Source organism: Thalassophryne amazonica, chromosome 14 (genome assembly GCF_902500255.1).
Source record: "Thalassophryne amazonica chromosome 14, fThaAma1.1, whole genome shotgun sequence".
NCBI classification, from domain to species: Eukaryota; Metazoa; Chordata; class Actinopteri; order Batrachoidiformes; family Batrachoididae; genus Thalassophryne; species Thalassophryne amazonica.
Window position 1 is genome coordinate 56458781 of NC_047116.1, and position 18513 is coordinate 56477293.

The following is an 18513-nucleotide window of genomic DNA, read 5'->3' on the forward strand; positions in this document are numbered from 1 at the left end:
ATTTCAAATCCTGCAAAACCTCGAAGAGTTCACCGCGCTGAGAGATGTCAGTTGAGAACATTGAGAACTGCACTGAGACACCCCAGACAGCAAATACATCCGGGCCGGATGTAGTCCAACATCTGGTACCAATCCTGAAAACAGATCCGGTCCAGACAGTTTTTGCACCCTGGCCCAGATCCGGCACGGCTCCGCTTTACAGTTCTGGAACAGATCCGGACCAGATCTGAACTGGATCCGCAAAACACCAACCGTTTACAGACCATATCTGGCACGGATCTGGTACAGATGTGGTCCGCATCACAGCACCGTGGCAGGAACATGGGGCATAACGATAAGCAATTTTATCTGCACTAGGCAGAACCTATCTATTAGCAGTTATAAACTCTGTACTCTGTAATCGTGATCGTCACTGAGGCTTTTTTAAATGCTTATTGCAAAGCGGTTTGTTTCTTTACGACAATTAAGTTTTATAAGTCCAGGGACACTGATCTGTGTGTTATAGATACAAATCAGTTTCCTCGGATTTTCTAATAGACCTCGTATATGACAAAGAGGATATATTTACACACAAACAAAACAAAGTTTTGCAGCGAGCTACCAGCCTGTGACGTTCAGAGGTGGTGTTATTAGGTTCCAAAAATGGCGTTTTGGGTTTTAGAAGTGTTTATTTTTTGCTAGCTTTTACATAATATATGAGAGACGTCCATATAAACATAAAACAAAGCGGTTTTCAAGAGACCAGCCACTGACATCAGAGTGCTGCTCTGCTCTGATTGGCTGTCATTTCTTGCCACTCAAAAACAAAGCAGAACAGATTGAAGCAGAATGTGACTTTTTAACCTCTCAAAATACCTCTTAAAATATGTCAAGGTTAGCCATCTTTGAACTTGTCCAAGGTCTGTGTCCCAAGAATGTTCCCTGTGAATTTGAAGACTGGCAGTAATAGAACTAGACTTTTGCTGAACAAAAACAGATGGACGGACGTCGGACAGACAGACAGATAGACAGATGGATGCCAGGTCTTCACAATACCCAATGGCCATATGCTGGCCTTGGGTAAAAATAAATACAGCATAATAAATTGGCATGACTCACCTTGCAGTGATGATGAAGCTGGACAAATCCTTTATATCCATACCTCTAGAATAAATGCAAAAGTAAATTATTGCCAAATCCTTTTGGGTAAAAATCCATAGAACACTGTCATCTACTGGATGTGAGTGTGAATAGCATCCAACTGTCACACCGTCACTATTCGTTGTGCTAAATCACACTTAAGAAACAGAATTTTCAGTTTTGCAAATGCCTTTTTTTACAAATAAAAAACGACATTTACAAATACACATTTATTTGTAAAAACCAACACACATGCTAGAGTAACTTGTGTGCTGATTTTAAAAAATAAATAAACCAACCAACCAGTGATGGAGGCTCATTTTCCCATAATGCCTTTTGGCATCTGTGAGTTTTAATGTGCAAACCTTCAGAAACAGCGCATTACTTTAAAACCAAAAGGTATTTGCGATATTTTCACTTTGTAAACATGACAGAGTTGACATTAATATTAATAAACTGTCTGGAATTAGTTTGTTTTTTAAATCAAACCATATGTCAAAGCTGCTTTGCTTTTTATGCTTTCTGTCAAATGTCTGGGGCACTGTATGTTGAATGTACGAGGTCTGTGAGAAAACTATCCGACCTTTTTATTTTTTTCAAAAACTATGTGGATTTGAATCATGTGCGCTTGCATCAGACAAGCTTGAACCTTCGTGCGCATGCGTGAGTTTTTTCACGCCTGTCGGTTGCGTCATTCGCCTGTGGGCAGGCTTTGAGTGAGCACTGGTACACCCCCCTTGTCGGATTTTTATTGTCAGGGAAATGGCTGAGAGGCTGCCGCTTTGCTCCATGAAATTTTTTTCAGAAACTGTTAGAGACAGCCAGTTGGAAACCATTCGAAAGATTCAGATGGATTTCGGTGAAGATTCTGTCGGCATCACACGGATTAAGAAGTGTTAAAACTGGATTAAAAATGGCCCACGGCAGCGGAGGGCACACCGAGCCCCGAGCGGCCATCGACAGGCTGGAACGAGCAGATCACTTCCAAATTTAAGGCTCTGTTGATGCAGGACGTCGTGTGACTAGCAGAGAAGTTTCAGAAGAGGTTGGGATCAGCACTTTATCGGCACATTCCACTATTAAAGGAGATTTTGTAATGAAAGACGTGCGGACGAATTCACGCGTCGCGACGCAGCCGCTCATGGCACGGGACAAACAACACCTCCATGTTGGAAGTCTCACAGGACAAGTTGGAACGTGCCCAGCTGTTAAACAATTTCTCGGATACTCACTCGACTGAAAAGCCACCAAAAGCCATCTGTATCTTACGAATGGTTTCCAACATGGAGGTGTTTTTTTGTTGAGCATTTTTTTTGTTGAGCGCGTCAGCTCCGTGCCGACGCGTGAAATCCTCTGCACGTCTTTCATTACAAAATCTCCTGTAACAGTGGAATGTGCCGCAAAAGTGCTATGTCCAGCTCTCTTGCCATTTCTGTGGTAGTCACACTATGTCCCAGATCAACACAGCGTTCAGTTTAGAAATGATCTGGTCGTTCCAGCCTGTTGATGGCCGCTCGGGGTGCGGTGCGCCCTCTGCCGCCGTGGGCCATTTTTAATCCAGTTTTAACACTCCTTAATCCGTGTGACGCCGACAGAATCTTCACCGAAATCCATCTGAATCTTTCCAATGGTTTCCAACTGGCTGTCAGTTTCTGAAAAAATTTCATGGAGCAAAGTGGCAGACTCTCAGCCATTTCCCTGACAATAAAAATCCGATGAGGGGGGTGGACCAGTGCTCACTCAAAGCCTGCCCACAGGCGAATGACACAACCGACAGGCGTGAAAAAACTCACACATGCGCACAAAGGTTCAAGCTTGTCTGATACAAGCGCACATGATTCAAATCCATATATTTTTTGAAAAAAATAAAAAGGTTGGATAGTTTTCTCACAGACCTTGTAAATGACTTTTTTGTAGCAGCCTGGCAGCCAGCCCTTTTCTGGTGGGGTAGCATTGAGTTCAGCTCCTCACAGCTGCCTGACTGTTGCAAAACACATAACAGACAAGAACTAACGTACGATTTCAGGGTTTACAAGCGTTTTTGACCATTCGACTTTACTATGTTAGCGAACTAAAAGTTAGCAAACTAAAAGTTATGGAAACAAAATTTAGCGGAAGGTAATTGGTCCACTGATGGTTTTTGAAGTTAGCTGAAAAGCTAATCCGCTAACAAAAAAGTTAGCTTCGCTAATTAGCAAATTAGTGGAACTGTACCCACCACTGGCCTGACCCTAACCCTACCATTAATAAAAATGCAAATTCCTATTTCAGATAGTTTTCATATAATCTTAATACTGTCATCATATATCATCTCCAATGAAATGTGCCATAAGAATATGTGGCAGGTATTGACCAGGGTCAGCTTTCCCAAAAACATTAAAAGGTTGAGATAATCTTGGCAGATAAACATAAGGTTGCATTTGGGAAAGCAAAGCCTGGACATCAGAAACAGTGAAAGACACAATGACGACCCTCGCACTTGCAACTTGAGACGCTGCAGAACACATGTAATACTATACGGTTAGCTCCGTAACCCCTCAGGAGCCAACACGCCCTGATGGGTTTGTATTAAAAAAACAAACCTATTCTACCTTCATTGTTCCACTTACACAAATGAGTCTATTTGGTTGTGAACATGAATAGTGTCAGATTACATTACTTATTGTGTCTTGAAATTGCATTGCATTGCATACATTGCATATAGATTTTTCCAATTCAAAACATGACCAGTGATTTCTGTTCTAATTTATTTTCATTCCTTTGTTCATTCTTGCTATCGTATCATTCCTCCTCACTTAGTCCAATATTGATTTGCTTATAGAAAGACAGAATGAAAAATGAAATACACATGGCCACGTTAAGAGCTAAATGTAGACAGGGCCTCACATCCTGCATAGAGGAATCATTAACTGAGACGAGACCTCCAGTGTGACAAAGACACACATCAGGCTTGTGGCCAAGATAGGAAAGGGCAAGGCCAGAGCCACCTACACGTTAATGTTTAACCACCCGAGGTACAGTGAGTGAATAGATTTATTAAAGTCCTCACCGACAATCCAATGCAAATGTCTCCATTATTTCACTGGCATATAACGCTGTTCAGCTCAAATAGAAGTACTGATGAAAGTGTTACGGACAAAGCTATTATTTAATCCACTGATCCACAGAAAAAAAGAGGTAGAGAATAGGACGAGGCTTGTAATAGTTATCGTGTGTGCTGTGTTTGTCAGTGCCTACCTTTTCCAAATCAGGCCATTCCTTTGGCAAAATATGATTATGAATATCAACCTTCATTCTTCTGATCACCTTGGGAGGGACGCAGACTTCTGATGGTTGAGGATTAATGTGTTTACTGTGAAAAATCAAGCATATTCTCTCCCCTCCCTCCGCAAGAAGCCAGTGACCAACAGGTGAATGGGTGCTCCAGCAATAAGGCAATTATTAACTACTAGCGCATTGCCCGTGGGGATCCACGGGCTCTAGATTGTGTAGAGTGTATAAAATATGTAGGTAGCTGACATTTTTGTGGTAAGGTGGTAATAAATTAAGCAAAGGTTGTATAATGAGTTGGAATGGCTTGTGAGTCCAGAATGGTTTTAGAACCTTAGACCTCAACCCTTTTATTTCCTGTTATTTTCCTGTCATTTTTAAATGTTAATTTACTGTCTTAATATATTTAGAAATTGTATAGGTTCTTGTTATCATATACACACTATTATTATTTTATTTCTACTTCTATTTTGTCATTTGATGTTTTTGATGGACCGCAATGGAAATAAGTCATTTTGCTTTCTTGTGTCATCCATGTATTTTTAAAGTATTTACAATTATATTATGGTCTTGCATTGAACTTAAAATCACTCACCGCACTCACGCTTTTAATATAAAGATGACTTACCACCCCCTGCTGCAACAACATGTGAGTCCAGAAAGTAGATAGCAACATCCATTGTTCTGTTTTGGTAGCATTCATCCTTGAACCAAAATACATAAGCATACCAAATGGCAAACCCTAGTTTCTCTGTGATTGAAGTTGCATGCACGCAAGCACGCGCACGCACGCACGCACAGCTGCTGTAAGCGGGTGCTTTTAATTTGACAAACAAAGGCAGTGGCAAAAGACATTAAAAACACTACACACTTCACTCATGGTACTAACATGAAACTTAAGTCTCTCCTGGGCCCAGTTTCATGAAGCAGTCTCTGTTGTGAAAGTGTAGTGACACGGACCCACAACAGGGGGCGCAAATGAACGGACAATAGAAGGAGTCAAATTTGAACACTTTACTGTTGTGAATGCCACAACCATACACAGCAGATTATAGAATGATACAAAGTCAATGGATAAAGGTGTCGTGTGGGCAGGCTCGATGATAGGAGACGTCCGTCTAAAGAAGAACCGGAACCACACGATTTCCTCTGCCACTGAACCGGAAGGATACTGGAGCCGCCAGGTCCCGAATCCCCCAGGTGGCCACCGTCTCCGCGTGTCGGATCTGGTACTGCTGGCGAAGAGCAAAGACAGTCAAGTGTGGGTGTGTGTACACCCAGTAACAACAACGGTGGGAATTCCACCTCCACCTCAAATCAAACACTCGTGCAGCTCCTGTTTCAGCACTTATCTGGAAAGAGTGAGAGGCGAAGACGTCGGCACTCTCACAAACCACCAATCAGCGGACAAGGCTCCACAGGAAAGCGGCTGCAAAAAGAGTTCAGACTAAGATACAGTTTAGTTTATGGCTGAGAATATTATCTCCTTAGAAGAACGATATCTCGGCGACGTGGTGGAGGTGACATCCTGCTTTTATCTGGGGTGAAGTGCAGATGATCGGTGACAGCTGTCATAGCTGATGAGTGACAGCTGTCACCTCGGCTGTTCCTGTGAGGCGGCAGCGCCCTCTCGTGCCTGAAGCCCGCACTTCAGGCAGGGCGCCCTCTGGTGGTGGGCCAGCAGTACCTCCTCTTCTGGCGGCCCACACAACAGGACCCCCCCCTCAACGGGCGCCTCCTGGTGCCCGACCAGGCTTGTCCGGGTGGTGACGGTAAAAATCGGCCAGGAGGGCCGGGTCCAGGATGAAGCTCCTCTTCACCCAGGAGCGTTCTTCGGGTCCATACCCCTCCCAGTCCACCAAATATTGGAAACCCCGGCCCATTCGACGGACGTCCAGGAGCCGGCGCACTGTCCAAGCTGGCTCCCCGTCGATGATACGGGCAGGAGGCGGCGCCGGACCGGGTGCACAGAGGGGTGAGGTGAGACATGGTTTCAACCTTGAAACGTGGAATACTGGATGAATCCGCAGTGAGGCCGGGAGTTGGAGCCTCACTGCGGCGGGACTGAGGACCTTGAGGATCTTGAAGGGCCCGATGTACCGGTCCTTCAGTTTGGGGGAATCCACCTGGAGGGGAATGTCCCTTGTGGATAGCCACACCTCCTGCCCGGGCCGATATGCGGGGGCCGTGGACCGTCGACGGTCTGCATGGGTCTTTGCCCTTGTCCGGGCCCTCAACAAGGCTGAACGGGCGGTGCGCCACACCCGACGGCATCTCCGCAGGTGGGTTTGGACCGAGGGTACACCGACCTCTCCCTCCACCACAGGAAACAAAGGGGGCTGGTACCCCAGACACACCTCGAACGGGGAGAGGCCGGTGGCAGAGGACACTTGGCTGTTATGCGCATACTCGATCCAGGCCAAGTGTTCACTCCAAGCCGTCGGGTGTGTGGATGTGGTACATCGCAGGGCCTGCTCCAGCTCTCGGTTAGCCCGTTCAGCCTGTCCGTTGGTCTGAGGGTGATACCCAGACGAGAGGCTCATGGTGGCCCCCAGCTCCCGGCAGAAACTTCTCCAAACCTGTGAGGAAAACTGGGGACCACGATCTGAGATGATGTCTGTTGGTATCCCATGCAGACGTACGACATGGTGGACCAGGAGATCAGCTGTCTCCTGGGCTGACGGGAGCTTCGGGAGGGCCACGAAGTGGGCCGCCTTGGAGAACCGGTCCACTATCGTGAGGATGGTGGTGTGCCCCCGGGACGGCGGGAGGCCCGTGACGAAATCCAGACCAATGTGGGACCAGGGGCGATGAGGCACAGGAAGCGGCTGAAGGAGTCCCTGCGCCTTTTGGTGGTCCGCCTTGCCTCTGGCGCAGGTGGTGCAGGCCTGGATGTAAGCCCGGACGTCAGCCTCCAGGGACACCCACCAGAAGCACTGCCGGACCACTGCCACGGTCCTACGCACCCCTGGGTGGCAGGAGAGCTTGGACCCGTGACAGAAGTCCAGGATGGCAGCCCTGGCTTCTGGTGGGACGTATAGTCTGTTCTTTGGCCCTGTTCCGGGATCCGGGCTCCGTGCCAGGGCCTCCCGCACGGTCTTCTCCACGTCCCAGGTAATGGTGGCCACGATAGTGGACTCCGGTACGATGGGTTCTGGTGGATCTGACAGCTCGGTTTTGACTTCATGTTCATGCACCCGGGACAAGGCATCCGACCTCTGGTTCTTGGTCCCGGGGCGGTAGGTGATTCGGAAGTCAAAACGGCCGAAGAACAGTGACCAGCGGGCTTGCCTGGGGTTCAGCCGCCTGGCGGTCCTGATATACTCCAGGTTCCGGTGGTCAGTGAAAACCGTGAATGGCACAGACGCTCCCTCCAACAGGTGTCTCCACTCCTCAAGAGCCTCTTTCACCGCTAGGAGTTCTCGATTGCCCACGTCATAGTTCCGTTCTGCTGGGGTCAACCTGCGGGAGAAATAGGCACATGGGTGAAGAACCTTATCGGTCTCTCTGCTCTGGGATAGCACGGCTCCTATCCCTGAGTCAGAGGCGTCCACTTCAACCACAAACTGGCGACTGGGATCGGGCTGCACCAAGACGGGTGCAGTCGAGAAGCGCTGTTTCAACTCCCTGAACGCGGCTTCGCACCGATCCGACCAGGTGAAGGGGACTTTTGGAGAGGTCAGGGCTGTCAGGGGGCTAACTACCTGACTATACCCCTTAATGAACGTCCTGTAAAAATTGGCGAAGCCGAGGAACTGTTGCAGCTTCCTACGGCTCGTAGGTTGGGGCCAGTCTCTCACCGCCGCGACCTTGGCCGGATCCGGGGCGACGGAGTTGGAGGAGATGATAAACCCCAGGAAGGACAAAGAGGTGGGATGAAACTCACACTTCTCGCCCTTCACAAACAGCCGGTTCTCCAACAACCGCTGCAGGACCTGACGTACATGCCGGACATGGGTCTCAGGATCCGGAGAAAAGATGAGTATATCGTCCAGATATACGAAGACGAATCGGTGCAGGAAGTCCCGCAAGACGTCGTTAACCAAGGCTTGGAACGTCGCGGGGGCGTTGGTGAGGCCAAACGGCATGACCAGGTACTCAAAGTGACCTAACGGGGTGTTAAATGCCGTCTTCCATTCGTCTCCCTTCCGGATCCGAACCAGGTGATACGCATTCCTAAGATCCAGCTTAGTAAAGATTTTGGCTCCATGCAGGGGGGTGAACACGGAATCTAACAACGGCAACGGGTATCGGTTGCGAACCGTGATTTCATTCAGCCCCCTGTAATCAATGCATGGACGGAGTCCGCCATCTTTCTTGCCCACAAAAAAGAAACCTGCACCCATCGGGGAGGTGGAGTTCCGGATCAGCCCGGCAGCTAATGAGTCCCGGATATAGGTCTCCATTGATTCGCGCTCAGGTCGTGAGAGGTTGTACAGCCTGCTGGACGGGAACTCAACGCCTGGAATCAGATCAATGGCACAATCGTACGGACGGTGCGGGGGAAGGGCGAGTGCCAGATCCTTGCTGAAGACATCAGCAAGATCGTGGTACTCAACTGACACCGCCTTCAGATTGGGAGGGACTTTGACCTCCTCCTTAGCATGTAAACCGGGAGGAACCGAGGATCCTAAACACGCCCGATGGCAGGTTTCGCTCCACTGAACCACCACCCCAGACGGCCAATCAATCCGGGGATTGTGTTTCAACATCCACGGGAAGCCCAAAATCACGCGGGAGGTAGAAGGAGTCACAAAAAACTTGATCTCCTCCCGATGATTCCCAGACACCACCAGAGTTACAGGTTGTGTCTTGTGCATGATTAAAGGGAGAAGGGTGCCATCTAGTGCCCGCACCTGCAATGGCGAAGGAAGCGCCACCAGAGGGAGCCCTACCTCCCTTGCCCATCTGGTGTCTAGCAGATTCCCTTCTGACCCCGTGTCCACCAGTGCTGGGGCTTGAAGGGTTAAATCCCCACTCAGGATTGTAACTGGGAGTCATGTGGCAATATGTGTGTCCCACGTGAATGTTATGACCCCCCCTTAGCCCAGTCTCTAAGGGCAGGTGTTGTCGTTTTGGCCGTTTGGGGCAGTTTTTCTGTATGTGCTCTTTTGAGCTGCAGAGAAAACACTCCCCGCAGACCAGCCTCCTCATTCTGTCAGCTGTTCTCATTTTGGCCCTGTGCGTCCCCCTAGCAACGTCAGCAGGGGGAGCTGTTGCCCCATGGAGCGCTGCGGCTGTGGAGCGTGGGGAAGGCGGAACCTTTTTGAACCCGGAAGGGAGAGGGATGGCGCGTGCCCGGCCATGTCCTTCGCCTTGCTCCTGACGCCGTTCCTCCAACCGATTGTCTAACCGTATAACGAGATCGATAAGCCCATCTAAATCCCACGGTTCTTCCTTAGCTACCAGGTGCTCCTTCAGGACCGGCGACAGTCCGTTTATGAAGGCGGCGAGGAGCGCAACGTTATTCCAGCCGGACCTCGCAGCCGCGATGCGGAAGTCGACTGCATATTCGGCTGCGCGCCGGCGCCCCTGTCGCATTGACAGCAGCACTGTTGAAGCGGTCTCTCCTCTGTTAGGGTGATCAAACACTGTTCTGAACTCCCTCACAAACCCAGTATAAGAGGTAAGGAGGCGTGAGTTTTGCTCCCAAAGCGCTGTAGCCCAAGCGCGTGCCTCACCACGAAGCAAGTTAATAACATAAGCCACCTTGCTGGCGTCAGACGCATACATGACGGGACGTTGTGCAAAGACGAGCGAACACTGCATCAGAAAGTCCGCGCATGTCTCCACACAACCTCCGTACGGCTCTGGGGGGCTTGTGTATGCTTCAGGGGATGGTGGGAGGGGTTGTTGAACGACCACTGGAACATTCATATCTTGCACAGGGTCGGCAGGAGGAGGAGCCGCAGCAGCGCCCTGAGCGCTCGCTGCCACCTGTGCGGAGAGAGCCTCCACCCTGCGGTTCAGGAGGATGTTTTGCTCGGTCATCTGATCCAACCGAGCCGTAAAGGCAGTGAGGATGTGCTGCAACTCACCAATCACGCCTCCTGCAGACGCCTGTGAACCCTGCTCTCCCATTCAATCGCTGGGTGACGCCCCTCAGAGTCCATGACGCTGGCCGAGATATCCTGTTGTGAAAGTGTAGTGACACGGACCCACAACAGGGGGCGCAAATGAACAGACAATAGAAGGAGTCAAATTTGAACACTTTACTGTTGTGAATGCCACAACCATACACAGCAGATTATAGAATGATACAAAGTCAATGGATAAAGGTGTTGTGTGGGCAGGCTCGACGATAGGAGACGTCCGTCTAAAGAAGAACCGGAACCACACGATTTCCTCCGCCACCGAACCCGAAGGATACTGGAGCCGCCAGGTCCCGAATCCCCCAGGTGGCCACTGTCTCCGCGTGTCGGATCTGGTACTGCTGGCGAAGAGCAAAGACAGTCAAGTGTGGGTGTGTGTACACCCAGTAACAACAACAGTTTAGTTTATGCCTCAGAATATTACCTCCTTAGAAGAACGATATCTCGGCGACGTGGTGGAGGTGTCATCCTGCTTTTATCTGGGGTGAAGTGCAGATGATCGGTGACAGCTGTCATAGCTGATGAGTGACAGCTGTCACCTGGGCTGTTCCTGTGAGGCGGCAGCGCCCTCTCATGCCTGAAGCCCGCACTTCAGGCAGGGCGCCCTCTGGTGGTGGGCCAGCAGTACCTCCTCTTCTGGCGGCCCACACAACAGTCTCATCTTGTTTAGTCGAATAAACTCACTTAGTTGACTAATTTTTTATGTTAGTCATTGCACAAAGCCCTTGGTCAGCTAAAGTTTTGTGTTACTCAACCTCAAAAAATGGCAGCTATCATGTACCAACACTTGACGGAACAGTCAATAGCACCCCTTCGTCACTCATAATCCTCCAAAAGGAGAGCTTCCTCTACTTCTGGCCATGGTTGCAGCACGACTGTCATGATGTGTTTGTGACAGTTCTCACATTAGCCACCGGGCATCACTGTTATGCTGAGCAGCGTTGTGTGCACAAATAGGCTTGACAGAAGGGTAGAAGAAAAAACTGAAGAGTGAAACTGCTAGGCTAATAGCTAAGCACGTTGTTCTGCAGTTCATATGCATCGATAAATGTTAATAAAGCCAGTTAACGAATCAAAGGCTGGATAGTTCATGACAACAACCACCCCAGAAGTAAACAAAATTGGCGCGCATTGGAGCAGTCTCTTGGAAAGGGCATGCACAAGGCTGTTATGCCTGTGAAAACCATTGACTAATGTAAGATGGCCAATCTACAAGTTTAGCTGTCGATGTGAAATGGTGATTATACATATAATGTTGGATGACTAACCATAGTCAACTAGGTAAATTTAGTAGTCTGAAAGATTTGACTGCTTTATGAAGTCGAGCCTTATTGGTAACAGCAATATGAGACTTAAGTAATCTGACTAAACCAATTGAGCTCCAAAAACACAATAAATCAGTAACACTAACAATACTGTTCATCTAACATAAACCACAATAACACCTCAAAACCCTGAACTCCCATGGTGTATTGCAGCACAATATCCATTGTTTACTGGTTAGATAAAATTGCTAATTTCTCCACAAATCGTGTCCTGTCAACTTTCCGTTTTCACAGCATTCATCCTCAACCTAAAATACAGAAGCATACCAAATGGCAAATGCCAGCTGTCCCCCGTTTTTGCATGACTGAAACCATACACACACATGCACGCGCACACACATGCACACACACACACACACAATATATATATATATTGAAATTACACAAATATTTATGTGTTACCTTTTCACTGAGTGAGTGAACATCTTTTTAGTAATGCAAAACATACACAATTTATGATATTTCCCATAATGCCTTTTGGCATGTGTGTCTGTAAATGCTCAAACCTTCAAAATTAGTGCATTACTTTAAAACTAAAACATATAGCTGATATTTTCACTTTGTAAAAATGACAGAGGTGACATTAATTTCGATAACTTGTCCGGAATGAGTTTGTCTAAATTTTTAACCATAAGTCAAAACTGCCTTGCTGTGCATGTCTCCTGAGACATGTATGGTTGTCAAAATAAATAATTTTTTTTCTGTCCCCTTCATTTTTCTCTGGTCACCGGGTCTCTTTTGCTGAGAGAAGGCCGATCTTAGACAGCAGAGCTGGCTCGTTGTTGTTTGTGATCACCTTTGAATTTACTCAGACGTATCAATAGCTGCCAGTGTACTGGAGTCAATACTGAAAGTTACCAGTTTAGCTTTTAGCCACAATGTCGGTATTATAGAAATTTGTATATCAGCATCTCCAGGATTTTGCAGGCTTTTTTCACCCTGTATTCAGAGGATTGTTGTGACATAAAATGCCTGTTTTTGCAGCAGTGTTTCTGAAAAGTTAAACTCTGTTAAACGCCTGATGTTTGCAGATGATACCACAGTCACTGGTCGGTCTCATCCAGGATGGTGATGAGGCTACATACAGACAGGAGGTGGAACAGTTGGTCCTTTGGTGTGGTCACAACAACCTGGAGCTGAACCCGCTCAAGACTGTGGAGATGATAGTGGACTTCAGTGTTAAATCGAGAAACTACCTACTTCCAACCATTGTCGACCGATGATATTGAGCAGGAACCAGAGTATGATGTCCGCTAATATGCTATATACAGATGCCCAGCCTATCAACCACCTGATTACGAGGTCGATATTCCTGAGGTTCTGACACCGCCCTGGAAACAATCAGAGACACCACATAACATTTTAAAATTCTTTATCATTTGTTCACTGTCATTTTGTCTTCCTGTTTTTGGTTACTATATTCATCTCCGCACTATGATGTTACAACTGAAAATGTTATTAACAAGTGGTTGTGATTAATGTACTGGATGTGGTTGAGATGTAATAAACGATAAAACAAGAGGGATATGTTAGATAAATTATACGGTCAAAAACATGTTTATTGGTTATTATCATCTATTAACATCTGCTCATTTGCAAATTGTTCTTTCTGTATGTTAAAAATCTGCAAACTGTTTTCTTTTAGATATTCACAGCTGCAGCCTGTTTATAGTTTTAGCAAGCTTCAGAAAAACCACTCACTCTGTACAAAATCAGGAATGATTCAGTTGTTTGCACTAATGACACAATGATTCGGTTGTTTGCACTAATGACACAATGATTCAGTTGTTTGCACTAATGACACAATGATTCAGTTGTCAGTCTGTACAAGATCGGGATGATTCAGTTGTTTGCAAACGTATCTACACATGACACATGAATGATTCAGTTGATTACAAATGTATCTGCACAAATTGACTCAACTCACTCCTCTTATCTTTTGTTTTCCTTACTCAATAAAAGAGCCCGCCAGGAGGTCACAGTCAGAGAACTGCACGAGGCTGTCAGGCTCTGCCTGTTTCTTTCCTTTGCAAAGCTCACTAAAGACATGTCAACTCTCTGTCTGGTTCTTTCCTGTATGTCTAGCCGAGCAGAAACCTGACATTCAGGACGACGACCCCCCCATCCTCAACAACACTGTGCCTACTGTGGACACTTTTGTGGGAGCTACCATCTCCTGGGATTTGAAGTGGACCTCACACATAGACTCCATCAGGAAAAAGGCACAGCAGAGGATGTACAGTGGAACGTCGACATTCAAGTGAATCAACATACAAGTTTTTTGAAATACGATCCGTCGCTCAGTCCATATTTTTGTTTGGAAAATGAGCGGAAATCTGAGTTACGAGTCAGGCTTTGGGACGCCACTGCAAGCTGGCCAATGGCCAGCAGCGTCAGGTGAGGCCGCATCTCATTCCCACTTGTTCTCCGTGTGTGGCATCATGGGTCCAAAGAAACTGAGTGCAAAGAAAATTGGAGAAAAGAAGAAAAGAATGATGTCTATTGAACTGAAGCAGGAAATAATAGAAAAACATGAGCGTGGTGTGCAGGTTATCGAACTGTCAACGCAGTACGACCGCAGCACATCCACAATTTGCACCATCCTGAAGCAAAAAGATGCAGCTAAGAGTTCAACACCGGCCAAAGGAACTACAGTTCTTTCAAAACTAAGGATCTGTGGCTTAACTTTAGGTTATACAGTATGTTTACAGTGTGTGCATTCATCTGTTTCCAAGGTAAGAACACTTAATAAAACCTTTTCTTTTCTTTTATATGTATGTACCATACTGTATTTTATTATGCACAGGTAAAGTACTGTATACATGTGTATTTGTTAATAGAAAAATGTCATTTTCATCATTTAGAGTGGTTTGGGGATATTTTACAAGGCTGGAATGGATTCAAATTATTTTAGTTATTTAAAATGGAGAAAATTCATTTGAAATAAGAACAGTTTGACTTAACAGCTCAGTCATGGAAACCCATATGTCAAGGTTCCACTGTACTTCCTCAGACAGCTCAGGAAGTTCAATCTGCCCCAGGAACTGCTCATCATCTTCTACACATCCATCATCCAGCCTGTGCTCTGCATCTCTATCTCTGTTTGGTTTCCCACTGCCTCCAAACATGACAGACACAGGTTTCAACAAACTGTCAAGTCTGCAGACAAATCATTGGAGCCAGCCTGCTCTCCATCCAGGACATATTCCAGGTCCAGGAAGCAAGCTGGTAACATCTCTGCAGACCCCTCACACCCTGAACATACACTGTTTAAACTCCTCCCCTCTGGTCAACGTTACAGAGCTCTGTACATAAAAACAAGAGACACAGGAACAGTTTCTTTCCACAGGCCATCACACTGATTAACAATTTAACCTGCCAAAAACCTCACCAATTCATATACCTCATGTACAGTTTCAATCTGTTTCTTTCTCTGCATACATTTTTTATTGCACATTTTATTTCCACATTTTTTATTGTGAATTATTTTGTGTTTAGTATATATTTATGCATGCTCGTACAGAGAGAGTACAGTTCAAACCGGAGTCAAATTCCTTGTATTCTTTGAAGATAGTACTTGGTAAATAAAGGCTATTCTGATTCTGAAGTTTCAATGAAATTGTGGGAACAAGTTAAAATTGCCAAAATAGTTGCAATTATTATGATAAAAGTATTGATGGATATGAACAAACATTACACACCTGTGTAGAGGGTAAAGGCCTGGTGCTGTTTTTAACGTTATTCATTTCTTATTAGTGTTTTTATTCTAATTTATTGTACAACTTTGTTTTTAAACATTTGCGAATAAAGAAGTACAATCTTGTTCCAGTGAGATATTTCATTTGGAAGCCGTTTTCTTTATCTGCCCAGCTCTCCACAATTATTATACTCACTGGGCTGGTAAGCATTGAAAGCCGAGATAGGCATGTCCCAACTTGTCCCCTGGCACTCCAAAATGGAGGTGTTCCTTTGTCTCGCTCGATCAGCGAATCGGTCCTGATGTGCGAAGCCTCCGCGCAGCTTTCCATGACAAAATCTCTTGTTACAAGTGAAATCTGCCGGAAAATGGCTGATGTCCAGCTCTTGTGATAACCAGAGAAATTGCACACGACGGTCCCGGCTCCACACAGCCATCCGTTTAGAAATGATGTGGTGGTTTCTGCCTCTCGATGGCGGCTCGGAGCGCGGCGCGCCATGCGCCATTGTGGGCCGTCCTTAAAGCTGTAGTCACACTCCTTATTCTCTGTGAAGCCCATAAAATTTTCACAGAAAGCCAGATAAATTTTTCAAATGGTTTCCAGCTGCTTGTCTCTATCAGTTTCTGAAAAAAGTCTGATGGAAAAAAAGCCCAAATCATTCCACCATTTCTTCGCAATGAAACGACGACGAGAGGGGTGGACCAGTGCTCACTCAAAGCCTGCCCACAGGCGAATGACGCAACCGACAGGCGTGAAAAAACTCACGCATGCGCATGAAGGTTCAAGCTTGGCTGACGTAAAAACATATGAATCAAATTCATATAGTTTTTGAAAAAAATAATAAGGTCTGATACTTTTCTAACAGACCTCGTATGTAGAAAGAAATGCAGAATAACAAGTACAGTCATCACTAAAGTGCAATGTATTGTGATTATATTAATACTACGTATACTATAGTAAAGTGTTCTGTTATACAATTTCACCAATCTTTGTTGTTGTTGTAATGTTATTTTTTGTTAGGGAATACAATGAATACATAATTACATTCACTGCACTGATAATAAAGGTACATGGTAAAATCACCAGTATTAATTTAATACTGTCAGTGTTAGCTTTACACTCGTAATTTTACTGTGTACTATTACTAGACATTAGTGTAGTAGCCACTGACCATTTTCCATGAAATCTTTAACTGGGTTAATGACAGATAGATAGATAGATAGATAGATAGATAGATAGATAGATAGATAGATAGATAGATAGATAGATAGATAGATAGATAGATAGATAGATAGATAGATAGATAGATAGATAGATAGATAGATAGATAGATAGATAGATAGATAGATAGATAGATAGATAGATAGATAGATAGATAGATAGATAGATAGATAGATAGATAGATAGATAGATAGACAGAGTGAATTTCTGCATTACACAGGATATCTCGAAAAGTGATGGATGGTTTTCAGTTAAATGTTAGTTATAGGTTTCTGGCATCAAGACAAAGCTGATAAATTTTTTGGTTGTGATCCAACACAGCTCAAAATGTGTTCCCTTGATCTCTTAAATTTCGTAACATTGCAAAAGAAGATTTCCTTTGATCTGTTTCTGTAACATCTGCACCTTATGACGTCACAAATATGTGATAGGGATAAAAGTCAGAAGTTGGACAGCCCCCGGTGTGCCTCTGGCGGGGGCATGTGCACTTTGAGTGCCCTTCTACTTTTGTTAATCAATTCACTTTATATTGCGCAACATGACGCATTGTTGATTCTCTATTTCATATAAAATTAGAAGTATAAAACAATATATTTCGCGCGGGTGTCGGGCTGTAATGAGATGCTGAGATTAGGAGGACGGAGAAGGAAGGAGGGGTGGAGATGGAAAAAAAAAAAAAAAAAACTTGCAGGCACCGCCTGCCACATTCAGATCGGAACAAATCACAGGAGGTTTGTCTCGCAGTCTCATGTCGGTACTGTGTGTGACAGTGTTCATCGGTCCGACGGGACGTCTGTGCCTGCAGCCTCCACCCACGGGGAGCACTTTGGGCTGCTGATGCTGGGGGAGATAAACCGTTTTATCTCCTGATCCGATCGCCATCTCTTTCTCCCTGCGCAGCACCGGCGGCTTCCCTGGACGCGCTGGATGGCCGCTGCCTTCAGAAAACCCGCGTGACTCCCTGCTTCATCAACATCTGACTCGGAACCCAACAGCAAAAGAACAAAAAAGCCACAGCAGCAACAATGACAGATCCGACTACTCAGGAGTCCTGCCCTGTCCCGCAGCCCACTGTCGTGGATCCGTGCCCGGTACAGAACGGCCAGTGCGCACCGGATGGCTTCAGCAATCACCTCCAGCAGAAGAGCCCGAGCCAGCCCGAGACACTGGGCACGGGCCAGGAGATGAAGATCACAGACACGGTGGACGGAGAAGGTGAGTTTCCTTCTTTTCAAGTTCTGTTTGCGCACATACGGGCGCGTGCGGGTCAACCCGTGCAAGGTATTTATAGCTTACTCTCATCTGAATAATTTATGATCGACCTGCATGTGCAGAATGAAGGCAGACGTTATCAGTTCAGTTGTTCAGATCAGTCAGTCAGTCAGTCACAGTCATGTGTAATTTGACATATCTGCACATTCCAGTTTACCTTTGACAGGCAGCTCAGTGCGCAAATGGATTTAGCTGCTCCTGTCCCACAGTGATCACATGCAAAGCCTGACTCAAATCATTATGTGCTCACTTGCACAATCCCCATTCATCATCTAGATAGCAAAAACTAGGAATCAAAGCCAAAATACTGGATAAGAGGGAATCTTATACAACAAGAAGCGCACTCAGTAGAGTGCAAGGATACACCAAAATCAGGCTGCAGGGCAGGTACTTGTGTAATTAGGCAAGGTCCCATTTTTCTCCTGGCTGTGGCAGGTAGATGGTTACTTTTAAGCGGTGGAGTTGGACAGGTTGTCTGTCTGCTGCAATCTAGGACCCGGGGCGATTCCATGTGGT

The 18513-nt window shown here is 46.1% G+C and overlaps 2 protein-coding genes across 2 annotated transcripts in view; one reads left to right on the top strand and one right to left on the bottom strand.

The window, feature by feature from the left end:
- Positions 1 to 4507, bottom strand: part of acmsd (aminocarboxymuconate semialdehyde decarboxylase) — a 39209-nt gene extending 34702 nt beyond the window's left edge. Inside the window, exons 1-2 of the mRNA XM_034186487.1 lie at positions 4357 to 4507; positions 1099 to 1143 (exon numbers count right to left, since the gene is read on the bottom strand). Coding sequence (XP_034042378.1) covers positions 1099 to 1143; positions 4357 to 4413 — 102 coding nt within the window. The 5' untranslated portion in view covers positions 4414 to 4507. The remainder of the gene's footprint in view (positions 1 to 1098; positions 1144 to 4356) is intronic.
- A 12895-nt stretch (positions 4508 to 17402) lies between these two features.
- The window catches only part of tmem163a (transmembrane protein 163a), a 229535-nt gene continuing 228424 nt past the window's right edge, over positions 17403 to 18513 (top strand). The window contains exon 1 of the mRNA XM_034186187.1: positions 17403 to 17940. Coding sequence (XP_034042078.1) covers positions 17751 to 17940 — 190 coding nt within the window. The 5' untranslated portion in view covers positions 17403 to 17750. The remainder of the gene's footprint in view (positions 17941 to 18513) is intronic.